This window comes from Theobroma cacao, chromosome 3 (genome assembly GCF_053813885.1).
Source record: "Theobroma cacao isolate CCN51 chromosome 3, ASM5381388v1, whole genome shotgun sequence".
NCBI lineage: Eukaryota > Viridiplantae > Streptophyta > Magnoliopsida > Malvales > Malvaceae > Theobroma > Theobroma cacao.
The window spans coordinates 43,398,222-43,415,965 of record NC_142641.1 but is presented as its reverse complement, the minus strand read 5'-3'; the positions used below and the strand labels follow the sequence as shown (position 1 = coordinate 43,415,965).

The window sequence follows — 17,744 nt, the reverse complement described above, 5'->3', positions numbered from 1 at the left end:
GGCGAAAAGAGGTGCATAGCAATCCGAAGAGGATTACAACAAGCCCTTAATTTGCTCAATGCTGGGGAACACAATCATACAATGAAATAGTGTTAGTGTTGTGATTATTCATGATTGTACTTATTCTCAGGCCCCCACCGAATCCATCAGTATTCCATAAAGGCTGATTCAAATCATAATTGATACTAGTACAATAAACATAAATCTACTAAAATAAAAAATAATAATAATGAGGAGAGTGAAGAATATTTGAGTACATTGTAAAGCTATTTCAATAAGGGGTTGAGTTAGTTAATTTTTATTGAAGAGATCGAAGATGAAAAAAATATAAAAATTTTAAAATTAATATATTAAATTTTAAAAAAATAAAAAATTTATAATAAATAATAATTTTATATAATATGTAAATAAAAAATAAAAAAAAGACTTATAATAGTTTTATAAGTATCATATTTTACTTGAAAAGCATCTATTTCTTCAAAATTGAATTTAGTATGTTTTGATTCATATTATTTTTTTTCATAATTTGAAGTATTGAGATTTGATGACTCAAGTGTAAAAGAATTATTTAGAACTTAATCGTACTTTAATCAAACTTGAATTTTTTTTTTAAAAGTGTTTTTATTAAACCTTTGATTGACCAACCACTTGAAAACTTATACGATTACATGGAAAAACCACTCTAAAAACTAGATGGTTGTTCAAAGAAAACAAAAATGCCTGACAACAAAAAAAAGAGCAAGCACATTAGACCACTAACATAAAAAAAAAAAAAAAAACCCAAGATCAAGTCCTAATCAATGGATAACCAACATCCAACATTATTATTTTATTTCTATTTAAATTTAAAATACTAAATATAAAATTGTAATGTAAAAAATAAAAATAGTTAAATACGATATACAAGATTTTGCACAATAATTAAATATATAAATAGTTAAATGATATAAAAAAATAAAAAAAAACTTTACCTCCTCTTAATTTTACACTATGATGGTGAGTAGTCTCCGTCATTCTTTATTCAAGCTCAGAAACTCATGAATTTCTTTTGAGGAATGAAATGTATTTTTATAGTGAGTTACAAAGCAAAGATTAAAGTAAAAATAAAAAAAAATAAAAGAGAGAAAGAAAGAGGGAGAACGAGGTGTGAAGAAATTTAAATTAGGGTAAAGTTAAGTGAAGTTTATAAGGTCATTTTATTAATTTTTTTATTTATATTAATATTAAAAAAATCATTTTGAGGGAAGCATTAAAAATATATAATAAATAATTCCATAAATTTTGAAAGAGATTATTAAAAAATATATAATAAGTAAAAAATTCTAAAAATTTTGAAAGGGCCATTAATATATATATATATATATATATATATATATATATATATAAAATAAAAAATTTTAAAAATTTTGGGGGCCATAGTTACACTACCCTCCGCCCCTGATTCCAACCAATAAAAAGAGTTGGTTCAGCTTAAATTTTGATTCATAGCATAAAATAGAAAATTTGTTGATTTATGAAAGTGTTAATTAGTTAAAGTTAATATAATGTTATTAACTTAAACCCCATTGATATGTAATGACCAAGAAGGGGAAGGGGGGGGGGGGGGGGGGGGGGGGGGGAAAGAATTATGATATGAATGAATTTATTACTTTTCAAAAAAAAGAAACCTTAAACCCCACTGATGCTGGACAAAAATGGAGTTATTTCAGCATAGGATGCTGGATCCAAGGAAGAAAAACCGACCCAAATTGGAGTATTTAGGACTCTGAAAACTTGCTGTAATCAGTTACGCGTGAGTTGTAAAGCTGAAAGTAGGCATAGGATGCGCCCAATGGTGGGTTAACATGATGACAAAGGCTCTCCACATAGAGCACCCCCACACTCTCATAGACTTTGTAAAGGGGTATTTCCTTTCAAGTTGTCCCTCCCTCTCTCCCGCTTGCCCTACAAAAGCAGAAACGAAAATGCGTCAAAATGCAGCAGCCTTTGCAACTCCAACATAACCTCACTTGTAAAGTTATTAAGAACCTGGACATTAATAAGGAAATAAATAAATATTAATCAATATTTTAATTTACTAATAACCATTGCTTTTCTGGGACAATAGTTTATTGGTGTGTGAATTCTTGGTCAAACAAGGAGTCATGCATGGACTGAGCTGTTCAATATACGGATTGCGGAAGCCAAATTTATGCGAAGCAGGTTCTTTCTAACTCTCAACTGGCAAAAGACGAGACAATAATTCCACTGCAAAATGGGTCCGTACTTGGCAACATTGAATGAGGCCTTACGGGCAACAGGGATAGAATGTTTTGTAAGTTTGACGTCTGCTTTGATCAGCTAATGCTAGCACACGATGACCCGGACTGAGGATCTTCATTCTTGTATTTGCAAGTAGTTTAAGATCGTAGTCAATTTCTTCAGTCTGCTTCATACGGGTCACCTGATACCTTGGTTGCTAAACGGAAGTAAATGACTCGATGTTATGACATGCTTAATCACAATGGTAATGCAGCTACTGCAAAAGCGACGAGACTGAAGAGAATTTAGAATCAAAACCCAATAATAATAATAATAATAGGGAAAGGAAGAGGGCTGTGCTGTGCAGCGTTTGATGCTTCCATTTGACAGAACACTGGCCCAGGGTCTTCTTCCGTCTCAATCTCTAGAAGGGCAAACGAATACTAGCAATCGAGCTGGCTTTGCAGTAGCAAAGCGAGGGAAAGATACCACATAACCTTCAAGGAAGCATGATTTCCAGCTAGACTCATTATCTTCTACCGCAGATGGACCTAAAAGTAGGACCAGCAGATCCTCTTTGTTTTCCCTGGTTGGTTGTCATTCTCAAGTTTAAAATCACGTTCGTTTGCTGATTTCCCATTTTCATCCCATCTCATTAAATATTACTTAAGCGTACATGTTGCTACAGTTACTTGTTTTGGGTGGAGGGAGGAGGACAGGCATTTAGACAAGACCAAAAGTAAGAACCCAACCCTGAAATTTAAACCTTCATTGAGGAGTAACAACTAACAACTACTACACCAGTCATAATTTATTTTCTCCACAACACATCTTATCATAGGAGCTGTGTATCAAATAAATGCCTATCTTATCACAGCATTACTACAACCACCAACCAAATTGGAAAGGGGCATCAAATGTGCAAGTTCATAATTCATATACACACCCACCAATGCACAAACATATGCATATATGTATGTGTGCATGAGAGAACGAGAGAGAAATGAATTTAAGCACAAGTGTGTGAAACCAGGCAGATATAGATGCCATCTGCAGAAAAGCAACAGATGTAAATCTAGACACATGAGGTTAAACTGTATTGAAAATTGATGAATTGTCATCAGTACATAAATTATAGGTATTAAAAGAATGATATTCCCAACAAATTAAACAAGGAACCCCGGGAGCATTAACAACATTGTCAACAAAAAAAAAATACATGTCAAAATCACCCAAGATTCATATCAACAAGACTACACTTACACACCTAAACACACAACCACAAACCTTACGTGGGAAGCTAGGCTCTGACAAGCAACACAGACACCCCAAAGGAAAACACCTAGCGAGAAAGGAAAAGTAGTGCAGAGGTAATCATCAGCACCGTGAAGAACAGTTTCGATCTACCGCCTGTGATTGATGTTGCCCAAGAGATATCCTGCGGCCTGAAAAAGAAACCAAGCAGAATTAAGCAAATTAGCCATTTACCTTTTTAAGAGCTAACTTAAAAAGAGAACTTCACATAAAAGGACTCGTTTTGCATACTTCTGCAATTTGCTGAGGGCCCCACAATAGAGCACGTTGTCTGGCATAGGGAATTCAGTTTTGTTCGTAGCCTCTGGATTGACAACCCTGACATATGTTTCTTGGCCAAGATACCACGAGTCAAGGTTTTCTGTTCTGAGGTTCCAGACTCCAACGTTGTCAAGTGATATCAAGATTGCCGTCCACGCACCAGGATAAACCTATAGAGACAGATAGATTACATTTGAGTATTCTTGTTAAAAGAACCAGGTATGTTGTGAGTTTCATCTTTCTCCACTAAAATATGATAGATATCAGTATGTATGGTTGATTGCAAGTCCAAGACTAGCAAACCATAAGCACAAGTCTAATTACCTACCTGTGTTGTGGTGCGGGCAATGCCATCCCACTTGTTATATGTGCCCCTGCTATTCTCTGACCACTCACCATAATCCATTCTGCAACAAGATAATTGAAGAGTTAGAGCTAAAATCATAGTGCTTATGGATATTTTTATTCATGATGATGTGTAGAGTAAGGAAAAAAATACCTACCCAACAACGAAAAATGCATATCCACTCATGTGATAGCTCTGCACCTTGGTGTCATTGTTCTGCAGGATAACTTCCATAAATCCCCTATACGTTCCATTAATTACGGATGTTTCCATCTTAGGTGACCCTGTAAGTGGTGCTTTGGGAAAATCAAGCTTGTACAGCCCCTTAACCTTGAACTGGTCAGCAAGCCGGATTGGTGTAGCAGGATTGACAAATGATATCCCACTGAGTGTTGTTCGACGTTTCCCATCAATAGTCACTGGTGGCTTGTTTTGCAACACATAAATTTCTGTCACATTGATTGAACCATATCTAAAAGATCCCTGTGGGTTAGGGCGAGCACCACTGGCGGATACATTCCATCTGCATAATTTAAGCACAGAAAAGTAAGAAGGCATAAGCAACTAACGTATTCTATAACCAATGACCAAAATGATACTTTAAATATGTATTCTTTACACTAAATCAGAAGTCCATGATAATTTTCTTTTCCAAATGATTTCAGACCAGCAATATAGACTTTCCTCTTCATAGGAAAAGCAGTACCGCACGTAAAAAACTTTCCTCACCAAATTTACAGGTTTTGTGCTTTATTATTAAGTGAATGTGAAACTATTAAATAGAAAACTTAAGAGCCAATAGTTCAAATGTCCTGAACTTATCACATTGTTTGAAGTCTCAATGAGTCACCACAAACAAGATGGTCATACAAGCAAAAAACCCAATGTGTGAGAAAAATTTGCTTGTGCAGTAACCAAAAACGAAAACCAACCTGATAGATCTTGCTTGGTTCATTGAAAAGGTTTTGTCATATTCATCCTGTGGTGGATCAGGGAGGGGACCAGCTGCCTTTCCTTTTGAATTTGAATAACGCAAAATGGCAACACCAGTAACTCGTTTCCACAGTGATTCATTAACCATTCTAGCACTTGCTACAATGTAGTAATCAGTACTTGCATTCTGATCGGTGGTTAGGAGAAAAGAATAAGACTGTCCTACGTGTATATCTAAGCTAGTGTAGTTCTGCTGCACTGTATATGATCCCTCAGTCTCTGCCAGAAGCAAATTATGGCTCTGAATCCTGAAATTTAAGGAGGTTGATATTCCCACATTGTGCACTCGAAGGCGGTAAGTTCTCCCTGCCCACAATAATAATGTAATGTTATCATTTGGGAGCTTGAAAAACTCAACCATAGACGTAAAGGTAATAACAAATTCAAGTTAGATCATATACATTGATATATATGTATGTATACATATAACTGGCAATGTATTTATACTGTGGTCAAAAATCAGATGCACATCCGAAAATGGAAAGGCCAGTGCTACTCCAAAATTCACTGCTAATTTCATATGAACTTAATGCCAGTTAACTTGGGATAACTACTAGTATAATTTTATATGCGAAACTGAATATTCCCAACAGGGAAGTTGCATGCCGTATGCAAAGCTCCAACCCACAATTAAAGCCAGTAGATGCATTACTTGGAAAATTCTAAAATACAACTGCACTACAATAAACAGATGCTAATGGCTTCCAGATTCTAACTCCCGGAATTAAATCCATATTCAGTTATTAAAACAACCTGTAATCACACAAGCAGTAGAGTTGACATATTTAGAAATGTGTAGTAATTAGCAAATCCTAAGTAAGCAATGTCTGGCATAAAATAATCACCAGGGTGAACGTTAATCGTTTCATAATCGATGCCATCAGGTACAAGAGTATCATTATATCGGTAAGGGCCTTTTCCATTAATAAGAACTCCATCAGGCATCCCTAGGTCTTTTCCAGCATCAAGTGCCTTTCTCAAAGCCTAAAATCCAAAAGAAGGGGTCATCATTAGACATTACATCCTACACCCAATCCAACCGGAAAAGGAAAAAGAAAAAACTACATAGTCCAGTAACTTAACGAAGTACTAACCGTGTGGTTGCGTGTGTACCAATCACCAATCATAATGGTAATGTCCCCATCAGGGGTGTCAAAAGGAATTGGAATAATATCCCTATTGTTTATCATAAAGCCGCCAAAACCACCAGCCGCTCTCTGGAAGTGCAGTGATGGAAAGTAGAAGAAACTCCCAATTTGGTCCTTAACCTGGAACTGGTAAGTCCAGTTCCACTTTGGAGGAATTGGACAATTAGTTCCAGGAAGTCCATCTTGCCATGAACTACGCCTCTGTTGAATCCCAGACCTATCTCACCCAACAAAAACCATACAGTTAATTACTCTATCTATCTTTGTACTTTGATTTTACCTAACAAAGATTACTGCAAAGAAAGATCTACCAATGGATGAGTAAACTCTCGTCCAATTTGTTTCGAACATTGACAACGACATTGTTGTTAGTAGTTGCATTGATAGTGGGACCAGGAAACTTGTTATTAATAGCAATAACCTACAAAGTAATGCAGATGTGGAAACGATTAGTAGAACTCAACTAGCTCCAGAGCATTACTCTAAAGCTCACTTAAATCTCAAACACCAAGCAAAAGGAACTACAGTTTTTGTAGATCTGAAGCTAAAAATTGAGACTTTAAGCAATGTAAAGGCAACCCATTTATCAGTTATGAAAGTTAAGCAGAACCACATGAAAAAAAAGTACTGGAAATAGTAGTAAGAGGAAGTAGATAGCAGCAAAAATGTCAAAGCAGAAGAAAGAGATTTCGTAAAGAGCATACCTGTTGGGGAACACCCAGAGGAGAAGCAGTGATGTAAGAGACCTCAAAATCATAGAAAACAAACGGATCTCCAGCAAAACACAAGCCCAAAAGCAGAGCAATGTGGATAAGAAACAGACCCAAGAACTTACCCAAAGCCATTCTTCAAGGAAAAAGAAAAGAAAAACCCTTTTTACGTTTGTCTTTCAAAATTTTTAGAGAGAAATCTTTGCTAAAACTTTGCTGGGCTTTACATTATCTGATAGGCAAAAGAAAGAGAAGAAGAACAAGCGGCTCTAAAGATAGAAACTTTTGAGAAAGAGAGAGAATAGAAACGGCTATAAAATTTTGCTTTATGAGTTTGGTTCTTTTTAGTGAGATGAAAAATGAGCACTTTGGATGGGGATGGGGTTAATGAGTGGAGATCCCTCAAAGGGCAAGGCATTTGATTTGTCGGTCACCGGTCATCATTCATAAGGGGAAGAGAGAGAAACTGTGAGAGAAAAAAAAGAAGACTTGTGGAGAGAGAAAGAGCGGGTGACAGCCAGTAGCCAGTTCACAGTTACAACATAGAAATGAAAATGCGTGTGTTGTTTGTGTTTTGTACATGCAATGTGCACAAACAGGTACCACCACGCAGCCACAGGCGTTAGACCGCGTTGTTAAATTCGAGTGATGTCTTTCGATGGTCGATGATGGAGCAACGTTCAGATCCTCTGAAAGCGCCACATGATTGCCAGCAAGCACATGATCGCGTGTGGACCCCCCCAAATGAAATCAATTGCCTTTTGTTTGTTAGAAATTGCAGCTACCTCCCTCCCTAATAACCGCTTGAATTGATGTTCGGATTGACAGTTGGTTAAAAAAAAAGTAAACTGTAAAAGGATAATGTTTTATTTTTATATTTTATATGTATTTAAATTTGAACTATTACGATTTTGATTAAAATCATTTTAAATTCAAGGCTCTTTAAATTTGAATTATTAACTTTTTTAAAATTCAGATTTTATTGGGTACATGTTGAATTTTTTTTTTTAAGAAATTTTCAAATTCGAAATTATTTTGCTACATCTGATTGGTGGTGTTGAGTAACCAATGGACAATGGAGGAGCAGTAGTTTAACATTTACCTCCAGATGCCAAATACTAAGAAGAAGAGCTGTTAAGGAAACTGTTCGACTGTTGCCTTATCCTTTTTGAGCGTGGCAATGACAGTATCCAAAAGAGGCAAAGTCAGGCAAAAAAAGCATACTACCATCATTATACTGCAATATAAGTGTTTTTCCAAATTCAAGTCTTTTGAAAAAGAAAAATACATCACCCATGTATTTGGAGCCTATTTAACTTTTCTTCGTATTTATATCTAAAATTACACATAAAAGTAATTTTTATTTTGTTATGATCAAAGTTATGAATTATTATTCGATAATAGTTGAGAAATAAAAATTTTTCATATTGTCATGCACGTGGCACGTCCCATAACATCAAAGAATGCAGCTTCCAGCTTTTCTTTAATTTTATTGGGTGGACCACCTGTTTATCTGATCCAAAAGGGTGTATGGACGTGGGGTTCAATTTCCCCTTTTTTATTATTTTTCTTCAAAATTTTCAACCCTTTATTCAGTTTTTATGTCTTTTAATAAAAAAATAATTTTTTTCAGCATTTAAAGGCGTAATTATTATCCTTTTAATTTTGCAATTGCTCTTCATAAATTATTTTAATTAATTAACCATTTTTCATAAATCATGTGACGTTGGAACATTGTAAAGACATCTGAACCTTTATGAAATATACCAATTGTGTCGAGGTTGAAAACCCCACTAAAGTGAATCACTAATTTTAACAAAGTTGAAAACCCCACTAAAGTGAAAAATAGCTAAAATCTCACATTAGTTGGTTAGGTCAAAGATATTAAAACCTCATACTCTTTAAAAAGAGCTTAAAAAAATAAATACTTTTACTTAAAAAAAATTATTTATTAACTCTTAACTCTGAACGTGAATAATAACTAAACCTAAGGGTCCCTTTATAGTATTATAGGCTCATATCCTAATAAAATTATATTTTATGTTGTCTAATATAATTAGAATAATTAATAAAAGATTTAAATAAAATAAGTATTCTATTCCTAAATAGAATACGACTATCTTAATTAAATATTAATTCTTAAAAATATTAAAATAAAAATAAAAAAAGAATCATAATCTAAATAGAATAAAAAAAATAAATACTAAATCAACTAAATTAATAAAAAACTAAATTTAATAAAATATAATTCTAGACGCTCCTGTCTCATCATGTTTCATTAAAAATTTTCTTGTAATCGCTACTAAATTCTTAGAATCCAATAATTAATGCCTTTTACAATAGAATTCAACAATGCTATCCTTAATTACTTCTTGTTAATACGAAAGTATCTATCTATTTTTTTTGAGATCTCATGGCCCTATATAACAAGATGATATATATATATATATATATAAAGGACAGTTTGGTCGTTTTCCTTGTATCAACATCAGAGTTGTTGACTGGGTTTAGCAAGCGAAGGAGATATATCTCACTGGCATGTGTAGTTTTTTTGTATATTTTCTCAACAAACAAAAAAAAGTTTTTTTTTTGTTATTATTTAATAAAAAACTAAAAGAAAGGAAGATTAAACATCTCGCAAATTATTGTGTTATAGATGTATCTTATAATGTGAAAACGAGATTGTTAAATTTACTTTATTATATTATAATAAAATATATATTTAGTGCATACTTATACAATATCATTTAATTATAAAGTGTCATTTTTTGAACATGTAAAATTAAAAGTTTAAATATCGACATTCAAAATAAATATTTTTAAAATTATGAGTATATAGTTTTAAAGATTTTTAATTTTTAAATTTATTTATTAATGAAATGACAACATTTGATTCACTAATAATATGTAGAATCTATACACTAATAGTTTATCAAATATAAAACTATTATATATATGTTATGTTATATATATAATTAAACCTATGTTTTAAGACTAAAATTTGTTCACAAGGGTTTCTTTTATAATTAGTATCAGGGAAAGTTCATAATTATAGAGATATTATAAAATCATGAATTAAAGATTCACTTGAATTGGTGGAAAATGTTTTAGGTCACCTAACCTTGGCCCAAAATCAAATATCATGACAATCTACTTTGAGCACAAGCTTAACATAGAGAAATCAAATAAACAATTGGAACTTTAATACCTGCTGATAACTAGGATTATCTCAGTCCATAAAAAGAATGTGGCTGACTTTGTGACTAAATCAACGATTATATGCAAAAGCTTTGTACTTAATTTTGTCTTTAATAAACCATAGGGCAAACACGTGCAATTAAATTAAAACCTGCCAGATACCTTTAATAAATTTTAAATAATTTTTTTAAAAAATACTGTATTTATAATCAAATTATAAAAGATTTTGGAGAGGATGACATTTTTTATTTATTTATTTGTAACTAAGACAGAATCCAACCACAGCTGTTCAGCAAACAGAGAAGCACAGAAAAGACTACCTCAAAGAGATGGGAAAAATTGGATCCAATGAACTTGAAAGTCTTCTTCTTCTTCTTCCCCCAGTTATTTGAAAGGGATGGGTTCTGCCTCTATTTTATGAGCTTTATTAAATGATCAACAAAGATCAAAATTTTAATTGGTTCTTGGACCCGGGTGAATGGTTATTACCTCTTAAATGTGTGTTGTCTGTGTAATAAAAGGTATGTGGATGATTACACATCACATGCTGCGTTGCTGACTGTTGATATAATAATTAATTCTGTATTAAGGTGAGTCCAAGATGAGGAAAAATCCGGAAATGCCCAGCTCTGTGATAACTAGTCCCCAGCTAAATGATATAAGGTTGATTTACCAAAATCAGAAAAGAAATTAAAGACATAAAATTCAATATTTCTGATAATAAACAGTTCTTTGTCCGGTAAAATTATAATTCACTACAAATTTTAAGTAATCCAAGTTTGTCGTCGACATAACAATCATTATGTTGATCCAACTCACAGAAATGTTAAACCATTGACATTGTTTTGATTGGTAGCATACATGGATGTATACACTGTAAGGGAAAGAAATACCTTCGTTTCTTTATCAGTTTGCATGAAACTCCAAGAAAAAAAGAAAAAGATTCCCATAGTTTAGTGAAAACAAGTACTTCAATTAAAGGAGAAGGATTTGGTATAGTTGGCATGACAGTAAATATATAATTGAATATGAATATTTTAATGCATTGTTATCACTACAGCTACATAATTAACCACACTCAATCCCCACACCCAAAGGCACATGGAAGCTTGCTGTTGTACAAATTAAAAAAAGAAAAAAGAAAAAACAAGTTTACTTAAAATAATAAGTTAATGATATCTTTTCAAGCAGACAAGAAACCTTCTGCTTGGACTATTGTTCTCACCTTAATTCAGTTCAAAGTCATAATCGTACCTATAACATTATACAATCAATATAATTTGAAACCCAGCCTAAAGAAAATGATTTTGATTGATTCTTTTGTTTGAAAAACTGAGTTGGTAAAAGTACTAGGGTGTGAGCTGAGGTCGTGCTAGCGAAGCAAGCTTCCGCAAATCCAGCAGCGATTGGCTCCACATAAACAAGGTCATCAAAATGATTCTCCTTTTCGTCTTTTAAACCAAAACCAACCCCAAATGCCAAATGGCATTGCCGGTGTGGACTAGGCAGGCAGGATTCGAGCTAACCTCAACCATGGATTAACGTGAAAGCTATAATTTCTTTAACGTTTTGTTTTTTTTTTTTAAATAATATAATAGCTTATTATGTTAATAATCATAATTTAAACGGGATTAAAAAAAGAAATTTAAATTTAAAATTCTAGTGGATCATTATATCCAAAGTTTCAGATGTTAGTACCATGTTTTACCCCATTACAAGAAAACTTTTATTGGAAAAAGCATTTGTCATTGATTTTAGGCTTTAGATAACGAATCAGGTTTTTAAAATATATCGATTTGCGTAATTGAATTATTTATCTTAACTTTTGATTGTATTAAGAAAATTATTTTTTTAACAATAAAAAATTAGCACTCTTTAAATTTTATATCAATTAAATATAATATATGACATGATTTGATTATGTGATCACATGACTGTTAAAGTGATCATATCATTATATGTCAAGTGAGAAGTGTAAAATAGAAAAAATCACCTCATTTGTCGTGATACAATCAAGCCATGTGGATGCTAAATATCCACTAATAATAAGTATGATAATGGTTAATTTTTCATTATTGATTAAATGTTTGTATTGATACAATAAAAGAATAAAATTTTTTATATAAATAAAAAATAAATATTTTCTAATATAATAAAAATATAAGAACTTACTTCCATAAACTAATAAGGTCAAGAGCTTTCCTTATCTAAGTTTTAATTTTATTTTTAATTAAAGAATAACTATTTAACTTTATTGTTTATCTTTATTTTTTTATTATTTATATTTGGGTTTTTTCATGGTCCTAAAAGGAAGAATATAAATGTCAAAATGGATACTATATAAGTTTTGAAATAAAAAAGAAAAAACACAAATTAGCCTATATTTGGAAATTATGGGATACACAACAATACGGCTTACATGCTTAGCTACTAGACTCGTGGAAAAAGTAATGGGCTGGATCTCATGCTCTGAGGTGCCTCTCAAATGCCAACCAAGCCCCAAATAGTTTATGCTTTTCTGTCCAATTGGCTAGCCCATGACCTATGCTCCCATTGCTGTTTCCGTGATTTTCCATTCTAAAAGTGGTCCTTTTAATTTTTAAATCAATTTTCTAGGCCCAATTCTGTAGGGCTTAGGTCTCAGGCTTAAAGCAGATTAACGTATTTATATGTTCAATAATAACTGGTAGATAGCGGATTCTATTGAATATATAAGAAAAATGGGCTTAAAATTGCATTGATAAAAAAGTTAATATAATTTTGTTGCAAATATAAACAAGGAAGTTCAAATCCCAGTTTTTGTTTTCCTCTGAAATAATTTTTCAGATAATCGAACTATAGGATGTAAAAGAAGAGAACAAAAAACAATAAGCAATTTATAATCTTCATTAACATGGCGTCTGCAGATGCCGATGATATTTCAGTCTCGGGCTCTCTGCATTTAGAAATGCATGTCCGCACATTCGTTTCATTTTAAGTATTCCTGAACTAGATCTAATTCTTGGCCAAAAAAGAAAAAAAGAGAAAGATCTAACTCATTCCATTTCCCATCAAACTGATGAGATGGCATGGTTTGGTTGAAGAGGGTACAAAAATTAATGAATGGTGAGGTTCGGATTAACAGATTTCTTTTTGGCCCTTCAGAACTTCCCATCATTTGGATAGGGCCGAATGAACGCAGAGTTCATTTGCCATATCTTAAGCGAGGCGGTAACACTGGCCTCAGTGGCATTGTTGAACAAGAACACTTTAGCAGCTCCGTAGATTGCTTTTGTCGGATAAACCCGAGATGTGATGACTGTCCTCCCACCTTGAGCAAAGCTTTCGATTATCGAATGATCCACCTGGAAAATAATACATTTTCAATGTTTATTGAGTATACCATTCTGATTCTCATAGTAAGGCAAATTATTTATTCGCATTTATACAGCAACAAAAGAAGAAAACAAGTTCAACTCACCAGCATTCTGAGGGATAAGTTTTCGCCTTCAAGTACCGGAACAAAGCTCCCATAAATTAGTTTATTAACATCAGATGCCGCAGATGATCTGAAAGAATAGAACGTGGTAAGTCCTTGCTATCAGATGAGCTGACTCGAGTTAAGAGAGAACAGCGGAGGTTTATACATACCGAGATTGATCATTGCAGAAGAAAGTCTTGAGATTGCCATCAGATCCTTTGGCAATGTAGAAGTATACCGGAGTCTTCTCACTGAGGCTTTCATCTGCAAGAGCCAAAAGACCAAATGGTCCCAATGCCCCACGTTCTGCAGCTCCACCACTGGTTCCGCAGCTGAATGTTTCATTGGACCCAGTTGCTTTCTCCAAAGCCTCTTTATCTATCACAAACTCGGCCATGATATCCAACTGCCACATCACCAGGCATTTCCTTGTCAGTTAACAGGATCTTGGTCTACGAATTATCATCGACAAGCCATGTTACAAAAGAAAAAGACAAACCTGTGTGGCTGATCCAACATCTAGAGGAACAACTGTTCCTGCCTGGAGTGTCACCTGGTTAAACTCATTGCTCTTCAACCGTAAACTCTCTGTTTCTTCCACTGGCCATTGAAGCAAATGAGTACCAGTCTTATTGTCAAACAAAATTGTCCTTGGGATGCTCTGTAAGTGAATAGCACATTAGAAACACGTTAAAGAAACTGAAGAAATCTGACTTTTATTTAATGTTTATGGTCCAATGAAATAGAAAAATTACCTGAAGAGATGCCCATCCTTTCTGCACATCTGCGGCTTCACTATCAGATTCTCCAATCCAACCCCACAACACTCTTCTGTTTTTGTTCTGATCATAGAAAGTCTTGGCAGCGTAGAATATTCCATAATCATACCTTATTCCAATGCCAACATCAATTTCAGGTTGGTCAGGAATCCATGTACCATTCTTCTCATGATATGTCCCAATAGCATAGTAATCATGCCTGTCATCATCCAGGCTTGCCTTGACCACATGCTTCACTCCAGGTCCATTAACGGATGTCTCCAAGCCATTTTCTTCTGTTTTTGAAACGGGGAAGAAGTCCACACACTCCCACATGCCAGTCCCGGAAACAGCATGAAGTGCCCCATCTAACCGCTCATAGTTTATGAAATCCGTAGTATCATATATCAAAGCTATGCCAGTTTTATTTATCTTGGACCCTATGGTAATGCGCCACTTCCCTTCAGAGGTTAACCAGGCGGTAGTTGGATCACGGAAATCCATTTTATCGATGCCTGGGGGTGGAACTAGAACAGGGTTCCCAGGGTACTTGACCCAATTGATGAGGAGAGGGTCATTGGGGTTAGCAGGATAAGCAAGGTTTTGAACCTGAACAGCCTCCGCGGTGGATCCTGTGTACAGCATAACAACTTTTCCATCGGGGAGAATTGTGGCAGAACCAGTCCAGACGCCATTTACATCGTACCACTGGTCAGCAACCATTGCCAATGGGAGGTGAAGCCAATGGATCATGTCCCTGGACACAGCATGACCCCAAACAATGTCACCCCACACGGCAGCATTCGGGTTGTATTGGTAGAAGAAATGATACCATCCCTTGTAGAACAATGGACCTGTTATTTCGATCGAAATTTAGAAATCAAAAATTAATTCAGTGATTTAAATTGATCTTGTCATTTTTTAATGAAACTGATTGTCATTAAATTCCATCAAATCAAATAAAAATTACGCATTCAAACATTTAATTCATTCATTAATATATAATTTAAAATTTAAATTCTCTTTCTTCAATTATTAAAAAAAAATTATAATACATATACATATACCTACATATATTCCACTCTGTCAAAACCCTCAGACGCCTAAGGATTTGACCGCTGTTTTCAGCGCAAAACACGTGTGTAGTTGTCAAAAGCCAACGATGTCTATGCTGTAAGAAGATGTGAACAAGAACCACATGTTTATACGGGTGCATTATTTACGCCCTTTTCCCTTTCCCAATAGATAGTTTTGGGAAACGTCGTTAAGTCCTTTCCTTTCCAGATTTTTAATACCAGTTGTAAATTCTTTAGTATTGCCTACAGTATATAACTTTCAAACTCATGTGTACGTTACATTCGAGGTTCACAGAGGCAGAAATTTGGGCTGTATTTGGGTAAATGAAAGCAAAAAATAAATAAATAATCATTTCATGTGGTATATTATAGATACATATACTCTTAATCAACAAAAAACAAGGTTAAAAATTAATTTTATTTTAATACTACTATTTAAAACTAATATATGTCTTGTACTATTTAATGTCTATGAAATACCTATAATGATACACTATATATCTTATACAAGTAACATTAATGATGAATGTCCTGGCCAAAAAAGAAAATTTATTAAACGAAAAAAAGAAGGTGTGGGCTCCATCTCAACTACATATTATTGAGAATATTTTCAAATATGATTTTGATAGATCAATCTTTATTTTTCAATCGATTGTCTAATCAACCTGATACTATTAATCAGTAGTGGCAAAAAGTTCTCCTAGGATAAGAAAGAGTGCTTTTAGGCAAACAATAAGACACTGTGAAGGTTTTACTTTTATACAAAATCATATAATGATCTGCGACAACTTAGAAATGAGGCCTTACCATTAGGATCTGAAGCACACAGAAGCAGATTCCCACGTCAGAGCAAGAGTGTCGAGGCGCCAGCCATACAAAAAATTTCGAGATATAAGAAAATCAGCATATGTGAGTAGTAAACTATGAAGTCATGAAACTAAAAAAGCAACCCCATTTTTCCTCTTTTTGGTTTGAAAAACATAATCCCCTCAAATCTGATGTTCAAGAAAATAATGTACTTTAATCTACCAGAAATTAGTCATCGAACTATGCTACTTGTTTCTCTTTTGGATTTACGCTGAAATCTTCTTTCTCCTGTTTGATCTATCTTTTTGAGATATGGGCAAAAGAAATACGTATTTCCTTTGGTTCACACCTTTTGTTTTTTTGCTGCTTTCTTTTCAATGAATATACCATTGAATTATCCAAAAAGTAGAGGCACTTTTAAAGCAGTGACTTAAAAAAAAGAAAACTTTTCCCTTACCATTCATCCAATTCTTTTCCGGTTGAAAATGAAAAGCTGTTCTCTGCCATGACAGCATGCTGTTGTTCCACGGATACACCAGCAAATTCCCGTCAATTTTGGCAGAAAGCCTGTTCGATTTCTCAGATACTCCGGCAGCCGGGCCACGTGACACCGGCCCCAAAGTTTCAGGTTTCTTGGTGGTCGACGTAGCCAATGAACCATGTTTATTTTCGTGTTCATGAGCATTATATGACCCATTCTTTCCAATCAACAATGCCGCAAACAATCCAACCGCTAACAACCCAAAAAAGATTGTAAGCTGCTCTTTGATGGGGCTCCGGCGAGTTGCCTGAGACCCTGTCGGATAGGACCCATCTGAGCTGGACTTTGGAAGGAATGGATTTGTATCCGCCATTGTTTGGTAAAGTTGGATAAAACGGATAAAAAAAAAATAGAACCGAACGGCTGAATATGAAGGGAGAAAGAGAGGAGTGCGATGTTTCAGTGCCCTTAGGTTCTCATTGCTATATATGGGCAGTGCTTCGCTGGGCAAACAAGGTGGGTGGTTTACCTTCCTTGGTTGGGACCAGGAAAAGGCCAAGAAAAAAGAGAGAGAAAATTTACCAAAATATATTTGATTTGATTTTGCCTGAAGGCAAAGTGTAACCGCCATGTATTAGCTGTTAATTATAAGTAAAATCTGAGATCATCGTGTTATCCATGCAATTGTGGACAAGACAGAAGTTGGACAAGTCTCGTGCATTTTGTTTCCGAGTTCAGAGAGTAATGATTTTAATGAGTTTTTCATTTGCACAGCAAAGTTCTTTGCATCCGTTTGGTCGGGTAGGAAACTGATATGGTTTTGGCTTTATGCCAATAATTGCGCATTTGCACTCATGGATGTGAATCAATAATTTAGAAAGAAATGATGTTATGCCACCTAAGGCATTCATTCAAAGCCAGGCTAAAACCTAAATGGGAAGAAAGGTAATT

At 34.2% G+C, this 17,744-nt stretch overlaps 2 protein-coding genes across 2 annotated transcripts; both read right to left on the bottom strand.

The window, feature by feature from the left end:
• Positions 1-3,311: 3,311 nt before the first annotated feature.
• LOC18606314 (monocopper oxidase-like protein SKU5) lies at positions 3,312-7,401 on the bottom strand. Its single transcript, XM_007039859.3, has 9 exons — positions 7,008-7,401; positions 6,615-6,724; positions 6,250-6,520; positions 6,001-6,139; positions 5,095-5,461; positions 4,320-4,685; positions 4,145-4,223; positions 3,787-3,986; positions 3,312-3,686 (listed from the first exon to the last, which is right to left on the bottom strand). Exons 1-9 carry the CDS (start codon positions 7,146-7,148, stop codon positions 3,584-3,586), a joined length of 1,776 nt encoding a protein of 591 aa, XP_007039921.3. The 5' UTR covers positions 7,149-7,401; the 3' UTR covers positions 3,312-3,583.
• Positions 7,402-13,056: 5,655 nt separating this feature from the next.
• On the bottom strand, positions 13,057-17,366 carry LOC18606313 (acid beta-fructofuranosidase-like). The gene is made up of 7 exons (XM_018117822.2): positions 16,770-17,366; positions 16,313-16,321; positions 14,427-15,283; positions 14,171-14,332; positions 13,842-14,077; positions 13,672-13,759; positions 13,057-13,555 (listed from the first exon to the last, which is right to left on the bottom strand). The coding sequence occupies exons 1-7, from the start codon at positions 17,164-17,166 to the stop codon at positions 13,352-13,354; spliced, it is 1,953 nt and encodes a 650-aa protein (XP_017973311.2). The 5' UTR covers positions 17,167-17,366; the 3' UTR covers positions 13,057-13,351.
• Positions 17,367-17,744: the final 378 nt, after the last annotated feature.